The 24122-nt window shown below is 45.4% G+C and overlaps 1 protein-coding gene across 5 annotated transcripts in view; it reads right to left on the reverse strand.

Annotated features, from left to right (window-relative positions):
- Positions 1-24122, reverse strand: part of NR1H4 (nuclear receptor subfamily 1 group H member 4) — a 108916-nt gene that overhangs the window by 39730 nt on the left and 45064 nt on the right. For all 5 annotated transcript variants that reach the window (XM_078601550.1, XM_078601546.1, XM_078601545.1 and 2 more), the window contains exons 4-5: positions 7855-7995; positions 2528-2673 (exon numbers count right to left, since the gene is read on the reverse strand). In XM_078601550.1, coding sequence (XP_078457676.1) covers positions 2528-2673; positions 7855-7995 — 287 coding nt within the window. The remainder of the gene's footprint in view (positions 1-2527; positions 2674-7854; positions 7996-24122) is intronic.

Below are 24122 nucleotides of genomic sequence, written 5' to 3' on the forward strand. Positions count from 1 at the left end.
ATTCCCTCCACCAGGAAAAATAATTTAGCATTTCCACTGACATGGTGAGCAAAATTGGTCAACCACAATCCATTGCTCATCCCTCAAACATGTTCACGGTGGAGGCGTGGAGCGATGTTGCTGTCTGCTTTCGCACGCACGCAGCTTGCATCCGGCATTGGGAGCCGCATTTGACTGCTTTCATCAATTGCATTTTGCAGGCGGGAGGAAATATATTAAATTTCACGACGCGCGTCTTGCCAACTGCGCTAATCTGTGCCCCAAGTGCCTCCTGGGCCGGCATCCGTGGCCAGTGCCTCAGGCTACGGGTCACCGTGAGTGTAAATAAATGGGCCATAATAAAGGTTATTGATGGGATGAGGCCTCCTTCCAGTGAAACGAGAGTTGTTAGGAAGTGGCCGGAGGCAGGCCATTTGTAATGACCAACACCGAGGGCCTCATCAATTACGGGACGTCGGGAAACTTGGGCCTGTGCTGAAAAATAAAAACCGTGCGTGCGAAAACACCGCACCACCGCTGCTGCTGCCACCGCGGGGGTGGGGTGTTGTGAAGGGAAATTGTGTAGAATTATAGATTGCCCTGTGCCTGGAATCTGCCATTGCAATTTCCCCACTGCAGGGCACTGAAAGAAAATGAAACTGTTAATGTTGTGTGTGTGAGCGTGCTTTTTTTGTGGTGTGTACGAGCGTGTGTGTGCACGTTTGTGATTGTGTGTGTGAGCGTGTGTGTGAGGATAATGGTGGTGTAGCAATTAGCACACTGCGCTATGAAATCGGCAGCCCAAATTCGATTTACGGCCACCGCTAGCATCAGTTGTGATTATTTAATCCAGTGCCGAGTCTTGCCTAGGCTGATTCAGCCCTAAATTAATACTTGGTGCAATATGTAAATTCATCAGCACTCGGGAGACATAGGTGGCTGGGAATGTTGTTGGCGACAAAACACCCTTGTACATCCTACCGGCCTTCATAGGGGCTCAATGACAACGGGTTTTCACACGATAGGCACTCGGTAGAACATTTGTAATTACACACGTACTTACAAAGGCAAATATCCCCTGTATAGCCTACAAGTGCGCGTCTATTGAGCTTGGTACGGGACACCAGGGAGGAGTGGCGATTAGGTGGTGTTGCTAACTCTAGATTTGAAGCTTTCGTGACTGCAAGGATTCATACTGTTATGTTTTTTCGGTAAAGTCACGTAGGTAAACAATACAAATAAATAATAAAAATGATAAAAATTATAATAGAAATGTTGCTAACACCGACTGTACAAAAAAATCCATGCATTTATCTTGACTGTGATTTTATTTATTACGTCACCAATCAGCACTGATACGGAGAGTGGGTAAGCGGCATAATCCGTTTGTTTTCATGTCAAGAATTTAAGAAAACAAACGTAAGCGAAATTCAGTGCAAAGAGTCACCACCAGTGAGACCCTGGCTTGCTATCTGAGTCAAAAGGGACACGATTCCAGAAGCGGTCATGAAGGGAAAACATTTCTGTCGGGAGAAATCGTTAATTTCCACGACTGTTTTTTGTCAAGAAAGATGTAATATCTTCTTGGTTCTTTCGGTAAAGTCACGTAGAAGGGAAATAATAAAATAATAAAAATAAAACAATAAAATGGACGTTGTCTTTCCGACAGCCCTGTTCTTCTCGACTTCACCTGAGGACGGCTGCTTGCATTGTGGCGGAAACGTCGTGAGAATTGTATTATATAATGTTATATTTTAATTATTTTATTATTTCCCTTCTACGTGACTTTACCGAAAGAATCAAGAAGATGAATACCTGCAGTCAGGAAAGCTTTACATCGAAATTTAAAGATGTAATATTTATTGAAATAGGTCGAATTATCACTCCTACTGCTGTGGTTAAAAACACAAGTTCAATGCATTATCCATTACTATGATGGTTAATTCATTATTTAAAGTGGTGACATCTATTTAACCAATTTCATCCTTTCGCCATTTGAATCTGCTTCCTAGAGTTTGCCTAAAATCACCCACTTGTGGATCTAGATACCTTTTTTTTAGGTAAACTATCTTGGTTTTACCTACAATGCAATATATGATCTCTTTGGTTTGCTGAAGAGCAACTTGCTTCCCACCAGTGTTTATTCACGCCCTTCTTGTGAACGTGTTGAGGACCAGAGATATCTCTCACAATTTGGAGGTTTTCCTATCAGAATGAAATCAATCTCGTTGCTACGAACATCATTTGTAGTTCTTCACATGAATTTTAAAGATTCCGTCTGTGCTGGCTGAAAATCCAGCGAGTGACTGTGTAGAGAGGAACATCCATCTAATAGACCTGACCTGTTGTTTTACCAGCAGGTCTGACAAATTAATATTCACAGCTAAAGGCAGGGATGTGGGGTGGAAGACATCTCCATGGGTCTCACTGTGCAGATAGTAGCATCCATCTAATCGCCCAGGCCTGTTGCTTCACCAACAGATTTGACGAAATAACATTCACAGGTAAAGGCAGGACGTGGGGTGTAACTCGTCTCCAAGGGTCTCACCAGTTGCCTGCAGACCGTGGCACCTGGCGCGAGATTGTGGCGTCCCTCGGTGGCCGAGACATCGTCCGAGAGGCTTGCCCTCGCCATCGCTCGCTTGGGATGCTTGCGCATTCGCTTGGACTGGCATTGGATGTCCGTAAGAAGACCTGTGCAACGGACAGGCAGACGCCCGTGTATTTCTCTGCAGGAAGCCAACGGGGATATTCATGACGTTGGAAGTCAAAGCAGTCTGGTTATGGGTTTTTTTTGTTTTACAAAGTAATACACTGTCAACGTTTATAATCTATAGTCAAACATGAATGTATATACTACGTGGATGGTGACCAGTGATACATTGTAACAGTGGTGTAGGAAGATAATTAATACGTCATGTTTGGCATGTATATTCCGTCTCTGTGAAATGTGCTTAATTGAAAGGTTAGTTGATTAAATTGTAGTTTTGTGCCATTGTTTTTTTATCCCCCCCCCCACCAACAAATACATTTTCTGGATTGTTTTCTAAGCGTCTAGTTGTAAAATAAATACATCTCTTTTTGCAACTTTGCAGCTTGCAGCTCTGGAAGAAGATGATGATGACATCACTTCAATGTCTCTCTATCTAGAATTATGACTAATTTTACATGCCCAACAACGAGCCTTTGTCAGCTCTCAAACCAATATTTTTTATGTTATCTCAGCGTTAGAATTATGCCAAATTAAGCAGTCGGTAACCCCCCCCCCCCCCCCCCACAAATTTGACTCGGTTTTTGTTATGCAATCCTTGGTAATCAGGCTGAGTTAATAAACACGTAATCGGGTTTACGCAACCAATATAATCAATAATATAGGTTATATTTTTCGTGTTAGATAGCGTAAATATAAATGTGTCGTTAAACCCACCTCCACCCGACACAGCCAATTAGTGAGGTTTGTTACTTAAATAAAAAGTGCCAATGTGTAACTAGTACAGTGCGCGTAACAGCACGACACAGAAACACGTGGGAGATCTCTGCTGCAGCGCAGACACGAATAGCTATGCAGTCTTGATGAAATTGCTGTACTGCAAAATGATTTTGTCATTTTCAAAAATTGGCTTCGTGGTTTCTGCGTATTGCTGGATTTATTTTATATTTGTATGCACATCTATGAACGGATTTGTTTGAACTTTGAAACATGGCTCACGTGCAAACGCAATATTGAACGATGAAGTGGTGATGTGTCGTGAAACCAAATTAAATGTGACCGCGTGCCCAGAAATCCAATTTACAACAGCTGGAACAAAATGTAATGGCTAAATCCTGTAATTGTGGCCGAGCATGATGCATGTACATGGAAGGGTATAATATACCAGTGCAGTATGTTATGCCGAGCAAGGTAAATACTAAAATTCGTGTAATATATTTTTGTAATTAAGCAAGCAACACTTACACTGGTCAACACACTTTTTCTGGTATAAGGTATTCCAACGGTTTTAAGGTAATTTTGGGGTGCTGATTCCAAATCTGGCATCAGTTTTTGTCGTCTATCACATCAGGTTTTTGAGATATCAAATATTGCATTTTCAATAAAAACTGCAGAAGGAAAATATTAAATAAATGTGGATATCTACATAAAATGATATCATAAACACACTATCTTAAAAATACAGCACCATATTTTAACACTAAAGCAGTCACTGACTCGCAACAACTTGCAATCATAAGTGACAGAGTTAATTTCGGGTAAAATCAATAAAAATTGGGTATGCCGATAGCATAAAATGAGATGTGATAGAGCAAATCTGAGATCAGATTTGGAATCGGCACCCTGAAATTAGTCTAAAACAGCTGCAAAAGTCCAGGCCAGAAATAAATGTTTTTTTCTTGTTGACCAGTGTTATCGTTGAACTAAGCAGGTTGTGAGTGTAAATGTGTGCGCTGAGTGAGCTGTTTAAGAAACCCTGCAGCTTGAGATCCTGGCCACGACTAATATCAGTGGCAAGTGCTATTTAAATCAATCCTGCGCCTACTGTAGATCAACTCGGCCTTAAATGAGTACATGGTATGGTGGGTGGAAAACTATTTCAGAGGAAACAAAGGCGGCAAAGCAAGGCACACCACCCTCTAACAGGTGCTCGCTAACAGCACTGGCTCGAACGGTGTCTAAGGCTAACCTAAAGGCCTTCGTGTTTATTTAGCGCGGTGCGTGCGGTGTGTCCGTGTGGTGTGTCCGTGTGTGTGAATTAAATAGCATGAATTGTAGCCAAGTCGTGACTTTGCATTAACATTGTGCACCGCTGAAACGATTCAGGGTCCAAGAGAGACACGCATGCACAAAGATAAAATCCCCCATATAGCCTTAACAGACTATAGGGGCAAGTGCTTTTAGCGAGCACCTATGAAGGCCAGAACGGTACACGAGAGGGTGGGTGGCCAGCACCACGCCCGACCGCCTTTGTCTCCCCAGTGGCGATGCTTACACACCACACCAGGTACTCATTTCAGGCTGAGTCGACCTAGGGGAGGCCCCAGGACCGATTCAGATAATCGTCATTGGTGTTGGCTGTGAGCCAGAATCGAACCCGGATCGCCAGGTTTATAGCGCAGCGCGCTAACCGCTACACTACCGCTCCCCCCACACGCGTACACACACATGCACCCATACACAACAAATACAAAGACTCCCCTTACAGCCGACACAGGCTGTTTTGGCAAGTGCTCTTCGTGCGCACGTAATTAATGCCGGCATGGCACGCAAGGGGGTGGTGGTGTCACCATCCCAACGTCAAACCGCCGCCTTTGTCGCCCAGGCGTGGTGCTGTCTAGGGGAAGCCCCACAACCAGTTCTGATATTCGCCGTTGATGTTGGCTGTGAGCGAGAATCGAACTTGGGTATCCGGATTCGTTGTTCAGTCCATTAACCTCTACACTACAGACACAAATCCCACGTATAGCCTTAACAGACATGTGGGACAAGTGCTGTGAGCGAGCACCTATGAAGGCCAGCATGGCACAGAAGGGGGTGGGTGGTCAGTACCATGCCCGGGCGACCTTTGGCGATGTTTGCACACCACACCAGGTGCTGGATAGGCGCAGGACCTGTTCACATTGTCATCGGTGGCGTTAGCCGTGAGCGGGAATCCAACTAAGGGTCAGCGGGTTCGGAGGACAGCGCACTAACCACGACGCGACCACTCCCCACTAAGCTACTCGTACATTCAAGTGGCAGACCTGACTACAAAGCCTCGCACACACACACACACCGGGGCAGAGCAACAAACCCCGCCCTCCAGGGTCTGAAAGATTCATGTTAATGCTGATGTTGTATTCATGAGGCAACAGATATCGGCAGCCCCATGAAATATTAATGCGTTTCTCAGCGCGGCTGCAATTTGAGTTCCGATCGTGTGAATGGAAGGAAATAAATAGATTCCTCGGCATTGATAATTCATGGCGACGCAAACCGCTCCATTGTCTTCGTTACGGCGGCGGACTACCGCTCAAGTAATTGGGCATTTCACCGGTATTAGCTTCAGACTGGTGCAGTGGCATATCGGGCGGTTGGCATGGGCCTTGATTCAATGAATGACAATGGGCCCCCTTGTACCCAATGTCGTGCCCTCCCCCTACTCCCCCAAACCTCTTCCTCCTCGCCTGGGACCTGAGCTTCTCCAGCTCGTAGGCCCCGGTGCAGTTGCACCGCCTGCACATTCGACAGCTAGGCCACTGGAATTTCGTGTGTGTGTGTCCAGTCTTAGTTGGGGAAACAAGATGATGGAGTTCATAATGTACTTGAAATTATGGTTGTAACGATGATTAAATATCAATTTGATTCAAAGATCAATGTTTCCTCTGTAGTGTCTTCCTTGCTCGGTAAAATGACTACGTGATTATTTTTAAACTTCTGTCTTGTTCTGTCTCCTTTGTTTTATTGAAGCGTTTTTTTTTTATCAGCACACGATGAATGCAAACAATACGTACAAATCGTACGTCGTACTTTCTAAGATGTGCAATATCATGCATACTCTTTGGTTCTTTCGGTAAAGTCACGGTAGTAGAAAAATAAAACAAAATAAAAATAATATATCACGACGTTTCGATCGCAACACAAGCGGTCGTCCTCGGGCGGATGAAAAAAAAAATCCAGCAGTGGAACCGCTGAACCAGCGAGAGAGCAGTTACAACAAGATGCTATATATGTGGCGGCCGCTTGTGTTGCGATCAAACCGTCGTGCTATATATTTTGTTAATTTTTCTACCTACGTGACTTCACCGAAAGAACCAAAGAGTATTGATTCCTGCAGTCACGAAAGCTTCAAATAAAGAATATCATGCATGTTTCGTGAACACAAATGGGTTTGGGCAGGGCACATCACGAGAGGGCACGGTGGCGCGTGGATGAGACGGGTGACAGAACGGCAGCGAACGCAACGGAGAGACAATGACCAACGGAGAGATGGAGTGAGATGGATTGAGCGACGGCAAGGCCATTGTGGGTCGGTTGGCTTGGCATGCCGAATGCGGCATGCACTCGTTCTGGCATGGCCTTAGGGGTGGGGGACCAGCGTGGCAACCTCCAAGGACACAATGTCGTGCAGGGAGCCACATAAAATACACGGGGTACACAAACAACCTTAATTCGTTGTCACCAGATTTTACAAACGCGCCGTAATCATTAACACACACACACACAGGCAGAGAGTCACATGACGGATGACAAAAGACAAGTGACGGGTTATTATAGAAGGATTACTTGTCAATGGGCTCTAAATTCTCTGTTTACCCAGGGTGCAATTGACATTAAGGCCAGAGCTGCATATGTTAAATACGGCCGTGCACGTGCTCAAATGCATACATACCAGAGGTGGGACAAAGTCATTGTTATGCAAGTCCAAGTCGAGTCGCAAGTCATCAAATTCATGACTCGAGTCTGACTCGAGTCCAAGTCACATGACTCGAGTCCACATCTCAGAGGTGGGACAAAGTCATTGTTATGCAAGTCCAAGTCGAGTCGCAAGTCATCAAATTCATGACTCGAGTCTGACTCGAGTCCAAGTCACATGACTCGAGTCCACACCTCTGATACATACATATTGCTATGGTCTGAGACACATTACAGTGAACTGGTCGAGTAAACTCATTGTATCTTGCGGTCCTATAATTCCGTGACGCCTATCGTCTGTTGCCCCAATCGATCTACGGAATGCCCTGTTATCCACAAATTCACTGGCGGATTATTTCTAGACCGGGATCCAGACGATGAGCTAAAACAGCTGAGCAATATCTGTCTGGACAAGAGTGACAGCACGGCTGGCTAACGTGCGGCGCGAAAGATGGTCAGCATGCATGCACACAGCGGCGAGTACGTACACTCCGCCAGCATGCCGACTTCCCGGCACTTCCTGAGCCGGCACTGCTGGCACTTGCGTCGCATGTACATGTCCATCTCGCACGCGCCGCCGTTCTTGCACACGTAGCTCGCCTTCTTGGTGATGCTCCTGCGGAAAAAGCCTGCGGGCACGCACGCGCACGCGAATTCGCTGGGTGTCAGTCGCGTGAATCAGGCGGCGCGCGAGCTCACGCGAAATTTTGAACTGCTTTTTGTGTTTGGTTTGTTGTCCTTCTGCACCCCCACTACCACCACGACCCGCCGGACCTCCGATTAGCACGTTCGGCTACGTGCGGTGCGAAAGGAGTTCGACGTACATGCTTACGAACGCGCGGCGGCGTGCGCGTCGCGTCGCTGTCTGGCGAAGGCGATTTGCGTTGAGAGGCTTAGTTCCGAGTGAAACTGCGCCTTTGACATCGTAACGCTGCGCGAGACTGTGATGACAAAGCAATGCTATGTGCGTGTAAGAAGTCGCCACCATCAAACGCTAACGTCTTATCGTGATGTAGTCATGGAATGAATACGTTCAATCATCGCATTTGTTTAGCCTTTTGGGTCTCATATTTTTTGAGTCAACATTTACGGACAGTTCACAATTACTACATATACCCCAGCAATAAATACGTGTTTTAGTGTGCAGGTTGCGTAACGTTTTAATGAATTCCATATCGCCACAAATGCGCATGTGGCTTTGCATTTGATTGCACGCGTCGCTTAAAATTCACCGTCCGGAGGGAAGCTCACGAAAGCAACGGCGGTGAATTAAATCAATCGCAATTCATTCCCGTTAGAAAAAACAGCGGCGAAATCAATGCGGAAAGCAGTGCATCAATTAGCGTGCTTGAAAAGGAGCCCTTTTTGCAGCGACGGCGGGAAAAGTGGGTCGAGGAGTGAACGTGAAGAGAAACAAAAAGTGAAAAGTCAAACCAAGGCGACTATGTGGATGCCCCCTGTTTTCTTTGGTCGCAGTGCCACGGCTGGAGGGAAGGGTGGTGGTGGTGGTGGGGGGAAGGGCAGCAGCACCGCACGCGGAAGGGCACTTCGCTACCTGACCCCCAGACACCAGCTGTAATCCCCACGAAAAGCCACGGAAGCCACTTGGGAAATACTGTACAAAGCCTGGCGTCGTAGACCCTGGTCCCCAGCAGATCCACCACATATCCCGCCCACACCCCCACCCCCACCCCCCGCCCCAACACGCGCTCTCCAAGCCCGGAGTGCACGGACGATCTCATTAGCGCCCGCTCGCCCGTGCCAGAGCGCTTGTCGCAAAACGAACAGAAGGGAGAGAAGGAAAAACTAAAATGGGGAACGCTATATCCCTCTGGTGTGTACGCGTATGCCCTGCAAGAGTTATTACGCCGTATGAGCCGCGCACTGAAAAACTCATTACCTTTCCATCAGCGTCATTTACAATTTATAAGCTACCAATAGAAATGGTGTAATTGACTTACGAATCAATTTATTGTTTCTACTTTCAAGGTTTTTTTTATTAAACAGATTTAAAGCGTTAATAAAACATTCTAATAACAGCTACGCACTTAATCATTCGGCAACAATGGCCTTATTTTCATGAAAAAGTAGCACTTTTTTACCGACATGTTGTGAATAATGTTTAATGTTATTAAGAAAAAATGTGGGTTGGTCTTTAATGTAGCCATAAAACCACTACATAACGGTATCACGCTGCCAGGGAGTGCTTTGAGACTACTTCTGTGACCACGTGGGCAGAGCCACAGACTACTTTGACGCTTCACTATTAAAAGTACGTGCGCAAACTCAAAGCAAGGACAGGAGCTGCGATTGTAGACAGATTGTATGAAACAAACCACACAGATTAATACAAAGAAAAAACTTGATTCATTAATTCTAGATTTGAAGCTTTCGTGACTGCAAGGATTCATACTCTTAGGTTTTTCGGTAAAGTCACGTAGGTAAAAAATAAAAATAATAGAATAATAATAGAAATAAAATAATAAATTGTAATAAAACTGTTGAGACAGTAAATCTAGCTGTGATGGTCCCACCTGATGACGGAGACTTGTGTTGCCTCCGAAACGTCGTGATTTATTATTCTATTTCTATTATTAATTCTATTATTTTTTTTATTTTTTACCTACCTGACTTTACCGAAAAACCTTAGAGTTTGATTCATTAAGTGCGCTTAAGGTGGCACATGTGACGTGCTTGAAAAGTCACTAATTGATCAATATTAGGACAATCGTCATTCAGGCTTGAATGTGGTTTTTCAGCTCAAAGTCATTAAATTGGGTTATCATATGCCGTAGATTGATAGCCTTGGCCCAGCCACCAACGACTGCAGACACACACGCACAAAAAAAAACCCGTCACGTCCAATTAGTTTTGTTAATGAGAATTAACAACATTGACTTGACACCCGTGCAATGAGCATATGTAACAGCGCATGTGGGAAGGTGTTCCCTTCGAGTGTGCAGATAAATTGGTCACCGAAAGCGATCTAAAAAGTAGTTATTTAACACCTTCTGCCACATGCCATTCTCGAGGATACATTTCTATTTAAAAAGCGTAGAAGCATGGTGTATTTTAAATAGACCCAATATATAATTACGTAGGTTATAGAGTGGCAGTGGAGTGGATTTTTCTCCCTGTTCTATGAACCCAACGACCTGAAGTCCATTCCCTGCCACAGATAATATCAGCGGCGAATGAAATCTGAACCAGTCATGGGCCTCGCTGCTTTAACCACTGGCACCAATCGGTAGTGACGTGGTACAATTGGATCAAAAAACACACACGTGACCAAAAGGCGTGGGGAGGCCCTGATCCAGTATTGTAATGACAAATAGCTGTACGATATGTGATGTTTCTTCTCGGTTCTTTCGGTAAAGTCACGTAGAAGGGAAGTAATAAAATAATAAAAATAAAACATAATAAAATAAATTATTATGTCGGGGAGACAGCGTTTCAGACGCTGTCTCCCAGACAGACCTGGTCTTCACCTGAGGACGGCTGCTTGCGTTGTGGCCAAAACGTCGTGAGAATTATTTTATTATGTTTTATCTTTATTATTTTATTACTTCCCTTCTACGTGACTTTACCGAAAGAACCAAGAAGATGAAACCCTGCAGTCACGAAAGTTTTAAATCGAAAAATATGTGATGTTATTTATCATTTTAACACCCGAGAAAGGAATTTACAACATACTGGTTTATTTCCTGGTATGACCGACAGCTAACAGTGGGACCAATGAGCGTGTGTATTGGCTCATCATGCCACCAGCACCACAAGGCAAATACAAACATTACAGAACAGCCAGTTGAAAACAATTTGGGGCGAGTTCCTATTGTTTGGGTCAACGTACCCATCACTGATGCCAGAATCAGCTGACCTGGTTAAAATTGTGGTCTGATAAAAAATTAATAGTGGCTTCGGTGTCCCGATTTGAAACGGGCGAACGGAAAAGAGCATTACACTCCACGCCTTTCCAAACGGTGCCAGTGATTTCATCAGCGGTGGCACCAGCCAAAAGCCGAACAAGCAAATGCTCAGGGCCCCAAGCAGCGCAAAGGGCTCTACATTCGTGTAAAAAAAAATTGTGATGAACCAAATATCAGCTCAAATTCAAATCCTGATAAACGTAACAAGCCAACCATCTTGTCCCTTGCTCTCTGCTACCATCTAACACCGTCTTTGTATCTTGTCTTCATCACTCTAATTTTACTACATCTCTGGCTCATCTGTATCTCTCGTCTCGCTACACCTTTATCTCATGCATATATCTCTTCGCTCATCTCACGAGGAGTTTATATATCTTAAGGTGGAGGGGGGGGGGTTCCCCAAAAATATCTTGCGGCTTAGGGTCCCCAATGCAGCAGCACCACCTCTGATATTTGTCATTGGATTCAATGGAGATTCAACGCAACTCCCAAGTTACAAACTGATTCATATTCAGTTTATCACGTAGGCGTTCGCGACCAATATTATCCGTAAGATATGTTTGGGTTAGATCGCATGAATATAAATCCGTGGGTTTAACGACACATTTATATTTACGCGATCTAACCCAACAACCTCTATTATGGATTATTCATATTCGCTCATCAGCTCCATATCATTTTCAACAACGGGCTTACGTGTAAACCTGAAATGGATGACACGATGCGTTCAGATTGCTGAGATGAAGGCAATATTTTCATTCATAACATTAACATGTGGTTTTTCATCATCATCATCATCATCTAACTTACGGTTTTATTGCCCTCCGCCTACACGCTGGGGTCCAACGGTGGTACGGTGGTGTGCGCACCGCGTTTTGAACCCGGCGACCCCGACACACAAACTAAGCAGAAGCTGAGGAGTGCGCGAACGGGCGTGGAGAGACGCACGCTTGGAAACCAGGCACGCGTGGATGATGGAGCCAATGCAGATCAGAGACATCGCATTGCTGCAGAAAATAAGCGGGGCTTGGGCAGAACACATCACCTGAAGGGATAGCAGGCCGATAGACGAGATAATTATGGAACAATCGGGTCGACTCATGGAAGGATTGTCCACCACGGAACCACGGAGGGGATAGCGATGACATGACGAGGCATTCATTCAGCAGTGGATATAACGTGGCTGATGAAGACGATGATGAGAGCCCACCAGCTGTCAGCACAGCTGCAGAGGACCACTAATTAGAACCGCGTCCGGAGGCAATGCTAAACACGGTGGCAATAATCCAAGTCCCCTTTAAAATCACCATGGAAATGCACTTGCGGCTCCAAAAGCTATGCCGCTGTTCATCAACACGTTGTATAAATGTAATTATCGGTCTCACGTCTGCACGTGTGCGTAAGCGCGTGTGCGTAAGCGCGTGTGCGTAAGCGCGTGTGCGTAAGCGCGTGTGCACGTGCACACGGCGTGTGCACCCGCGTGCACATTTATATTCTGCGGCACGCACGCACGCGCGCGCGTAACACGCAATTCGCAACTTTCACCCGGAGGTCGCAAAGTTCCGTACAGAGCTAAAAATAGGAATAACATTCATGAATAAGATGATGATGATGAAGAAGAAAAAGACGGTCAGAACCTAATGAAAGCACATTTTGGTCTCATCGGTGGCTTTTCATGGGGCATAGACGTTTTATAGCCAATGGTGACAACGCTGGGGATGCTAACTCGTACGATTTGAGAAACCTGTTTAAACAAATAAATTAAAGAAAGTGGCCGCCAGAAGTCCAAGCCAGGTTAGCATAATTTGACGGCTCAGGGGCTCTGAGAGAATATCAGCTCCGTGAGTTACCTGGTAATCTCCGCTACAAAGACAAAGACCCCCCGTATAGCCTTGACAGACTGTTGGGGCAAGTGCTGTTAGCGAACGCATACACACAAAACACACCGTACTTATTTAATATTCACAACCGACGCAACATCCTCTCCGATGCGTTTTCAGTTTGCACGGTGTGTTGTTGTTCAGCACGATGTCCGAAGTTTTGTTTCACGTGTCGGGAAAATAAGCTTCCAGACCCGTGGAGCGGAACGTCGGGACATCTCGGCGAACCACACGCGGCGCGACCCAAGAATGACTGCGAAAACCTACTATAAGCGAGTAGATAAAACCGGTTATATACGCGCGGCTTTCTGCTGTGTCTTAACCAGTTCAACATGTAGGCTTTCGCCATCAATATTTATCCATAATAGAGGTTTGTCGGTTAGATCGCGTAAATATAAATGTGTCGTTAAACTCACCACCACCCGACACAGCCAATTAGTAAGCTTCGTCACGTAAACAGAACGTGCCAATTAGTTACTAGTCAGTGCCAGACTAAGCTAGTGCGGGGCCTGTCGCATATATTATGAAGGGGCCCTAAAAAAACCCCATAAATATTAAAACACATTTTTTACTTGCATAGTAAAGTAATTGTATTTTTTTATTTGCTATACAGCCAGATAATACGACAAATCGCTAACCTTAAACACCCAGCCGTTCATAAAATTTGAAGGCAGCATAGTACTATCGTAATAGAGCAAGTGCAGAATCACTGAACCGGAATTGATACCTTGAACGCATTCAGCGCGGGGCCCTTGAAAGTGCTGGGCCCGTAGCATATGTAGCTACTTTTGCTACTAGAATAATCCGGCACTGTTACTAGTACAGCACACGGGCTGTGTGCCGGAGATTAAACCCACAAAATGTACAATTCGAGTACGACGTTTCGCCAGTAATTACAACCAGTACCATCAGGCGGACAGCCACGGTTTGTGGGGCAATCCTCCTGCTTCGCTCTTAACCAGCACAGCAAGCAAACCGTGCAACCCCCTCTTCCTCCCCCGCCCATTCCTCTAATAGCTGTGATATTATTCCTCCCTAACGAGGTATGGTGGGGGGGGGTTGCTGGGCGGCGAGGGGAGTGGACAGGGGTCGTAAATTCGGCGAGCGAGGAACGCACCACGAGAAGGGGACGCGTGCCCAGCGATCCTAATCGCAAACACGTGTTCGGACGCGTTATTGATCGGTCTCGTGTCGTCGCACTCCAGCGGGCTCCCAGCCGAACGAAAATGAAGATAAAGGAGTCGGGAGAGGGGAGAGAGAGGTTGGGGGAGATGTGGCTTGTAAAGGGGGTGTGGGGGGGGCTCTACTAGTGTGGGGGTTCGGGCCTGGCGCTGTGTAGTTGCCCCGTGTGCTGTACCGCAATGATGTGCACGGCGTCTTGAGATGCTGTGTAAATAAAATGAGCTTCCTATTAACTCACACAGAGACCCACCACTCACGTAGAGGCCCAAATAGCGACAACAGAGACCCCATAGACTTACACAGGGCTCATGCAGAGCTCCATGCTACTGATTGTGGTGGTGGTGGCAGAGTTGATAGCGGTGTTAGGCATGGCAGAGATGTTGGTGATACTGCTGCTGGTGATTGCGGTGGAACTAAATATTCGGGACATGAATATTCATATTCTTAGGTTTTTTCGGTAAAGTCACGTAGGTAAAAAATAAAAAATAAAATTAATAAAAGTAAATTAAAATTAAAAATAAATAAAAAAATCACGACGTTTCGGAGGCAACACAAGCTTCCGTCTTCAGGTGGAACCGTCACAGCACGTTTGCTGTATCAAGTAAATGTGATGCCTCCGAAACGTCGTGATTTTTATTTTATTTTACTTTCATTAATTTTAATTTACATTTTTTTACCTACGTGACTTTACCGAAAAAACCTAAGAATATGAATCCTTGCAGTCACGAAAGCTTCAAATCTAGAATTACATGAATATTCATTTCCTGAAGATGCTCCCAGGCACATGGAGAAGAACGGTGGGTAACATCCGAGCACGAGGGTCTTCGTGAGTGGACAGGCGCAACATCTCTGTTGGCGGCCCGTTCAGTATGAGCACGTCATCGCCTTCTGCCTGTGCCATGCTGACACTGCCGAAGGGGCCCCGTGGTTTGGACCACGGCGGCTCTCTCGTTGTGTGTTCTGGCTGCGCCGCACGTTTGTTCGACACGATGCCCGAAGTTTGGCTCTGCGTGCTTCGGAGCTTCTTACGGAAAATAATTGAGTTCAGTGCGGCACAGCACAAGAGTTGCAAACCTGCACAGCAGCACACGGTCATCTTAGTGGAAACGTGTGAACTGTATGTTGGACTTCTTTCGCGCCGTACGTAGCCAACCATGATAATCGGAGAGAATTTTGAGTGAAATTATCAGCGTAGTTAGAAAATGTCGAGAAGCCTCCCTGTCCACGTATTAAAATAACGCATTCGTTATAAATGTATGACCCACATGTAACACAACAGCACAACACAACAGCACAACAACAACAACAATGGTGTGTTTTTCATCACTTTAAAATGACGCATGGGTCAGACACGTGGGCAGTGACAAAGTATTGAAACAAAGCCGAAAAGTGCGCAAGGAGGCACGCCGAGGTAAATTCGTGGAAGACTAAAATGGAAAAAAATAAACCCGTAAAAACAAAGTTTTTCACTATAAATCCTTTATATGCGTGGCATCGGGGCGGCTAGAGTCCTCTCGTCCTCTGGCTTGAGATGGCTGCCACCTATGGGTCAGATGATTGTCTGCCATCATTAAGCAATTGGTAATTAAATATTTAAAACATTTTCCATAAACAGTGTAAAATTTTGGAAAACATTTTTCACGAAAATTTATTGTCACGCACAACGAGTCTGTGTGCAAAATGTCAGCTCGATTGGATCACGGGAAGTGGGTTAAAAAACGACCGAAAGATTTGCACGGTCCTAAGCAAGCAAGCACGCAAGCACGCAAGCAAGCAAGCAAGTGAACTTAATTTAAAGGATTTAAAAAGAAGAACACGTGGCTGGGAGCACACGCACCAGTTCGAGACATCAGATTGACTTCACAAAAAATAAGCGAGTTTGGACAGGACACCTAGACACGTGGCATGATGGCTGTGATCAAGACTAATAATGGAGTGGAAGCCCAAGGAGGGAAACGAACACATCCCCCTCCGCTGTGTAGAGTAGTGATGTAATCAGCTCGTGTGGAGGAGCTGGATGGATTGTCGCATCGCGAGTTCGTGAGAAATAGCAATGGCTTCAAGAGGCCTTCTTTCACAGTGCGTCTGTTTTTGATTTGTACTTAAAACACTTTTTTTTTTATCCTGCTTGCAGTAAATGCCTGGCATGGGTTCCGTGTGTAAATATGTTGTTGTTTTAGCTCTGTGTTAGCTTGGACATCCCCCCACCCTGCAATGCCCTGTAACTTGCTGGCATTGCCAACGGATTTTTGGCTGTAGTCCCTCTTGCAAAAAAGACACCAAGTTCTGAGTCTGAATATATATCATGGCCGATGTACACATCGCCTCGTGTTATGCACGAACCATCAACACAACGTTTTTCATGCTTCGTTTGAACCGTGAGCACACTTGATCTGCTATCAAGCAGACTTGATAGAAGCTCAGTTTAACAAAAATAAAGTGCATTACCACGGACTGCCACGATAAAAGGAGATTTAACTAAATAAATTAAGAATAATGACCCCACATTGCTCAGTTTTGTTATCAATTCCCATTTCTGCAATAAACGAGCAGTGTTTTAACAGCTGTCTGCAGTTTGCCTAACGCGCCGAGATAGATTTTTTTTTGCCCAAAAAGAAATTTAAATTGTTATTCTCCTGTAATGCTCACAGATTTATTCTGCCTTGTAATTGCTGCCATCTGTACACCTTTAAAAGTGTGAGACTGATCTCATATGTATGTTGCTGCCTATTAATCACAGCAAGGGGTAGAGCAGTTGGCGCAGCGGCGAGCGCACAGGCGCTGTAAAGCTGACCACCAGAGTTCGATTCCATGTCACGGCTCACTGCAGTGGTGAGTGATGTCTAAATCTGTCCTGGGTCTTCCCCCTTATTTTTCTAGATTTGAATAGCTCTCTTCATACGCTACAGTAATTGTGCTGGAGCAGTCACACCTGATGACGGATGCTTGTGTTGCTTCCGAAACGTCGCGATTTAATTTAGTTGTTTTATTTTATTTAGTTTTCACCTACGTGACTTTACCGAAAAAAAACAAAGAGTATCTTCCCCCCTTTGTCAACATGCCCTCATCAATGTGGCCTCCGTCTTCGTTGTTGTATCTCCTATCCAACCTATATGGTCTATTCCCAATAGTCTGCAAAGACCACCGCGTCTGGGTGTTGGCATCGTCAAATCTTGGGGAGTGGCATTGTGGTGCTGCAGGACATCTCAGGGTTGCTCTCCTGACAAGCACATTGGTCGGTTGTGTAAGTAGCCCCATGATTTTCATTGCTGGATGAGGGGAGACCTTCCATGTATGAAGGGAGATCTTCATCCAAGGGGATAGATATCATCATTATTAGTTTATCAATAGCAATGTGCACGAATAATACATTACTTTTACTTCCTCAATTGTATCGCATTATTCAGCGAGTTAGCATTAGTCCACGTTACAATAAAATGTTGACGCTGCTTTAACAGCTGTGGGGGGGGAGGTGAGAACGCAGAATGCTGCGTAAAATGTATTATTTATTTATTTACTCATTGTACAAGGCAAAGATGCAGCCTGAGAGTTGAGGGGGCCGCCGGGTCACGGGAATGCATCCGACACACAATGGGGTTCAATCAGCACTTTATCAATTGCCCTTTTCCCTCTTTGACAGGTGCGTAAGGAAGGGCCCATCATTTATGTATGAAGCCTGTCGCCTGGAATGACGATAGGGGAGAGAGAAAAAAAACCCACCACAGCACGGCCTTACCCAGCGGTGGTTGGCGCGGGGAAAGGAAAGGGGACAGGGGACGGGGAGCGAGGATTCAAGGGAATTGTGGAGGCACTCGGGAAAGATTTGCGAGGAAACCGAGACAATGGGGCGGGCTTTCCCAGTTCGATTCCCATGCCGATGAAGCTGATTGGCGTCCGGCGGGCGGAGCGAGTGGTGGCGCGACGGTTAGCGGTGTAAACGCAGGTGGAGCGTCACAATCCGCAACGCTCATGGCACTCGCTCTACCCACCCACGCCGACCAGGTGAAGTATGGTCAAACAATCCCCGTGACTGACACGGTGTGTGTAAAGGCCTTTATCGGGCAGTGGATGGACAGTGGAATGTATATCGTTGTGGATAAAAAATAAAATATCGATTCTTACACACACCCAATGGAACGCGTATGACATGCGCTTATGAATTGATATCTATTGACACATCATGGTTTAACAATTGCTGCACTGACCTCTGTAACCCCAGTATAATTCCAAAACACGAAAATTCATAATCTTATTTCGCACTAAAGTTTGGCTGAGAATGGATAGTGTTCGGATTGCGGTTGTTATGTTCACAGAACCACAATGGAATGGTTTAACACGTAGGAGGGTTAGATCGCGTAAATATATAAATGTGTCGTTAAACCCGCCACCACCCACCACAGCCAACTAGTAAGGGTTGTCACGTAAACAGAACGTGGCCAATTCGTCACTAGTACAGCACACCGGTGTGTTGGAGAGCCAAGCCACAACATTTACAGTCTGAGTACGACGTTTCGCCAGTAATTACAACTAGCTTCATCAGGCGACAGCCAGATTTGTGGAGAAGTCCACCTGTTTCGTTCCTTATATAGAGGCGTAGAAGTGGTGACCACGCTTCTGCGCTCTTGCGCAAAGTGGTGGGGGAGGGGGGATTACTGAGTCAACATATATTATGCATGTGCATTATGCGAGCCCTTTGATCTTGTCCTTCCTGTCTATTGTGTATTAAAATAGCCCTACCAACGGTAATCCCTATTGAAGTACGCTGCCCTTTGTAGGCATGCATTTAAACAATGTACTATTTGATGATTCGCTTCCACGCAGCACTAAGGCGGTAGCTATCCGAACGGTTAAAATTATAATTTTTTATTTCAATTTCGATCGATAATCTAATTTTGTCTTGGCCAGTAGTAGCTAGTTTTGCACAGAATTTCAATATTATAAAAATCAATTGAGTGTCCTTGTTGGCACGCGTGTTCTGCTACTGCTGACAGTTGTATTTGGGAGTGTTTAATATTTCTCTGATGTTATTTTCGTCTTGTGCTGATCATTCGTCCTGTTTGCCCAACATAACATTTTCAACACGTGCAGTTAATCCTGTACACACCTTCTGATGATAGCTTCGGTAACACATCTTTTGTACCAGATATAAATTTCTGTATTTTATGTACCGTGCCAAATCTGACTCGGATGTTTTGTTTTTCCAAACATCTGGCTAGTTTATCAGTTACTCCCGCAATGTACGGTATTTTGAGCGTTTTAATTACTTGGGCAGTTTCAATGCTCGTGTTATTTGATTTGGTTTTGGCATGCAATGCCCTGTTGGGATGTTATTCAATGCCTGCCGAGCATCGAACATGTTATATTTATCATGTGATATTTGTCTATGTCTATAAGATGGTGCCGATGGACAAATTGACTGACTCTTCGTATTTATTTGCGTGGGCAAAATACGAAAACAGTGTTTTTTTCATCCATCGCCGATGTTTGCATTGACACGGTACCCCATCTTGCAGACGAAGTGCTCTTCCTCCGACCAATAACATTCGGTCAGTATTTGCTTAAGCGTGCTTGACTCTGCTGATGATATCCTGAAGTTCAAAGCCAGTCCAAAGTTTCCCTGGTTAAACAAATGGCAGCTGGGTAATATTTGTCTGGAAATAGCATAGGCTGATGACTGATAATATTAAATATTTATGTGGAGATGTGTATTCCTGGTCATTGCTAACATCAATGGGGCTCGAGATCTGAACAGGTCTTGGGCTCCCCTTTCACCAATCTACAAGACTGACCAAAAGGATGAAGTATGGTAATAAAGAAACTTCTATGACCGATACGGTGTATTAGAGGCCTTCATCCAACGCAGATCTGACAAAGCACTGTAATATATATTTGTAAAATTACATTAGGCTCGATGAGCATTTCCCCAACACAAAGGTCAATTTCACTTTTGCCCATAGTCCTTCCACAACAATGGATAACGAAATTTGTAAACGACAAGAACATTCCATCATAATAGTCGAAGAGTGAGGGCCACACATTTATAATCACGACGCAATATACAGAGTGCTCCAGATGTCTTGTGACCCCAATTTAATTCTCTAAAACTTCATCTTTTTCGGACACAAATGGATGTGAAAACAGAAATGAATACGCAAGAGAGAAACATTGCGAGGGGTCAATTACTCGGGGGTCACAAGACATCCGGACCAACTTGTACAATTAATATTTCATGGACGGAATGACGAAGCGAGCACTGCCCCCCCCCCACCCCTACAATGGGTGCAAGGCGGCAATGATGAGGTGGTGATGCGGGTGAGCGTGGGGTTGGAGCCGGCGAGGTTACTGAGAGCCCTGAGGGCTCCTCGCATTTGCCACCATCGTGACCCCACTGTGCCTTCCTCCTCCTCCTCCCACTCCTGCTAATCTCCCACCTCCTCCTCCTCCTCCTCCTCCACCTCCACCTCCTCCTCCACCTCCTCCTCCTCCACCTCCTCCTCCTCCACCTTCTACTCCTCCTCCTCCTCCTCCTCCTCCTCCACCTCCTCCTCCACCTCCTCCTCCTCCACCTCCTCCTCCTCCACCTCCTCCTCCTCCTCCACCTCCACCTCCTCCTCCTCCACCTCCTACTCCTCCTCCACCTCCTCCTCCTCCTCCTCCTCACCACTCCGCCCATACGTCCCGGCACAGAGTCGGCGAGCTCAGGGCCCCCCACTCATCCCGCCGACGCGATATGTGTTTCTAACCGACACCCAAGCTCATTGGGGTCACCCCTGGTACTTCGACCTGCAGTTCCGTAGCTTGTGCCGCTCTGCGCGTTCTTAACTCCTCCTTAAGCGGGTGGACAGACATTATGAATGAGATTGTCCGATTGCCAGCCAGGGAACGAGTATAGGCATGCTACATTCAACTCTGGACAGCGTGCCAAATGAGATGTTACATCTTGAGGGATTGTCCAGGTAACAAAAATATATTTAGATGAATAAAAAACAAATTTAAAGCACGTATCGAAGCGTAGATTACACTTTGTTCTCCTGCTCATGATGGGTAAAACCAATTGTGGGTGCGGAATTGATCATTTATGTTGAAAAAACATTGTCACATTACTATTTATAATGCACAGTAGTCGTAATTGTATGTAAATTGTACACTTTTGTTACATGAAGACTGATGCAATGAATGGGACAGAAGAAACAAGAAGGAAACATGAGAAACAATACGAATAAGATGGGGAAAAAGGATGAATTAACCCAGTTATGACATTCGATTGTGACAATCGATGAAATTTCAGTGGGAGAGTAAATGCTTCCTTACTTGCCAAACGCAATGCCAAGTAAAATAGTTAATTCTAATTCGTAAATAGACTGCACCTATCAAAACATTTAAATAAGTACTTTGGGTATGGCAACTGCAGTGATTTCATACAAAAAGCATTTGGAACAGAGCGCGGAATTGTATAATTATCTCGCACGGCGTATTTTTGTTTTCATATTCGCGTGCGCGTGCACTCGTCAAATATTTGCGTACCAAACCCCCGCAATGAAATTCTGAACTGACGTGGATGTCAGAAGAGAAGCCCGAATCGATGTGACCTTCTGCACCCCTCAAATATTGATACGAAACAATTCCATACGCGCGCTACAAACATCTTCATTAATCTTTGACTCGTATCGATTTCGGCCACGTGCTCAGCTCTACGTTATGGGTTTACCAACGCAGCGCACAAACACCCGAGCTCAGACAGTTAGAAGGACAAATTGTGCTCGACGCATTTCCAGGTATCGTAGCTCATGCTCTGGTGTCCTGCCCCAGAGGTGTGTTTGTTCACCTTGCCCTCTGGCACTGGAGCGACCTCCACAATCACTCCATTATGAATCCCATCACAGGCATTGGAAGACAAAGAGAAAGATCCTCAGTTTAGCATATAACAGACTGTTGGAGCAAGTGCTGTTAGCGAACACCTATGAAGGCCGGCTCGAAACACAAGGGGGCGAGTGGCCAGCAGGTACCCATTTGAGGCTGAGTCGACCTAGAGAAGGCCCATGACCGGTTCAGATTATAATCGAAGGCGGGTCGCCGGGTTCGTCGCGCAGCGCGCTAGCCCGTGACGCCACAGCTCTCCCCCTACGAAGGCGTCACACTCACAAAACAAGGAGCACGGCAGCGAAATTGCTCCAGCGGCAGCACCCTTGCTGCAGAGATTTCACAGTTGGAGCCCAGAGACAGCCCTGGTTAATACCGCTACGGGTGTATCAACCATAACATACACGCCATCTGTTTTGCGGTGGATTTTATATTCGTTGTTCAAAAACGAGTAGTCCCGTGTGTGTGTCTTTGTGCCGGGGTCGAATATGGCAGAGATAGCTTCTCCAAAAGTCTGGCACAGGAGATGATGCTGTTACATATCAGCAGCGGTGATACTTCGTGAAGAACACACAACATCCCTCATCCGGCTGTAGATAGAGTTCCATTGGCTTTGTTGTCAGTGAAACAGTTCGTCAGCAGTCTATTTGGAAATGGCAGCGTCAATCTTCATCTGTCGTCATTAGCAAATCATTATCATTACCACCTCCTCCTCCACTTAATCAATTCGCCTGCGTCATCTTATTTAGCTCGTTTCACTACCAAAAAGTAGGAATCAATTAATTTCCAATGCGTGCATTGCTTCATAAAAAAAAACCAATGCATGCCACGAAAAGCGTTAGGAATTAAGAAAAAAATGTTGGCCACAAAAATGAAGTTAAAACACTACTCCACCGCACGGAGAACTCCCCTCGGGCCTTACCTCTCAACGGGCACTCTCCCCATAAATTATTCACAAGTTCTGATGAGTGGTGAATGACAAAAGTTGATTCACCAGCATGTTCAATAATGTACATCGACCATTCTTATTTTAGCCAGAACAGGCCGACTTTCCAAGGACAGAAGGTTAACCTGCCTCGTGCCGCACAGACGAACGGATTGTACCAGAAGAGACGGCTCAAGGTAGCAGGCAGAGGGCATCTTAAACGTTTAGGGCCTTGGTGCCATAATTGTGAACCCTCGCGTGTGCATGTTCTGGTTAATCATCTCATGCTTGATGGATTCGAGGAAGGTGAGTTCTTACATCCGTACGGTCAAAATATCACTGAAGATAACCGCAGCGATGCAGACAGCAGCCGGATAACGTAAACGTCAAAAGTGCCATAATAATAGTGTTTTTCCACTTTTTTCTGGCAACAAAACTGAAACCTTTTTACAAGGATTCATGCCTGCGTTAACCACAATACTTGCAGTCAAAATGCAAACAAAAAACACACTCTGATAATATATGCATTGTCCTTGAAACGGATTGGACCACACCAGAGACAGCTTTCTTTTGAGCCTCGTCTCAATTGCATTTTGACTGCAAGTATTGTGGTTAATGCAGACATGAATCCTTGTAAAAAGGTTTTAGTTTTTTGGCCAGAAAAAATTGGAAAAACCCTATTATATTTTGGTACTGCCAAAGGAGATCTAATGATGTCAAAAGTGCCGTCAACCTGAGAAAATATTAACCGTGGTCAAGTCCCGAGTTTGTTCGAGAGTTAATTCCGTGAGATGAACGGTCATCCTCGTTCAACAGCGAATCGAAATTTACAGCATCAATTTGCAAAAGCCGTACATTCACGACAGGACGATGATTAATGGTGACGGCGAGGCAACGCAAAATAAAGACGTACGAACAACCAACTTCAAAAGAAAAAATTTGCAATTGGTGGTTGGGACATATTACCATGAGCGCTGACTACA

This window comes from Lampetra planeri, chromosome 16 (genome assembly GCF_965212315.1).
Source record: "Lampetra planeri chromosome 16, kcLamPlan1.2.h2, whole genome shotgun sequence".
Classification (NCBI taxonomy): Eukaryota; Metazoa; Chordata; class Hyperoartia; order Petromyzontiformes; family Petromyzontidae; genus Lampetra; species Lampetra planeri.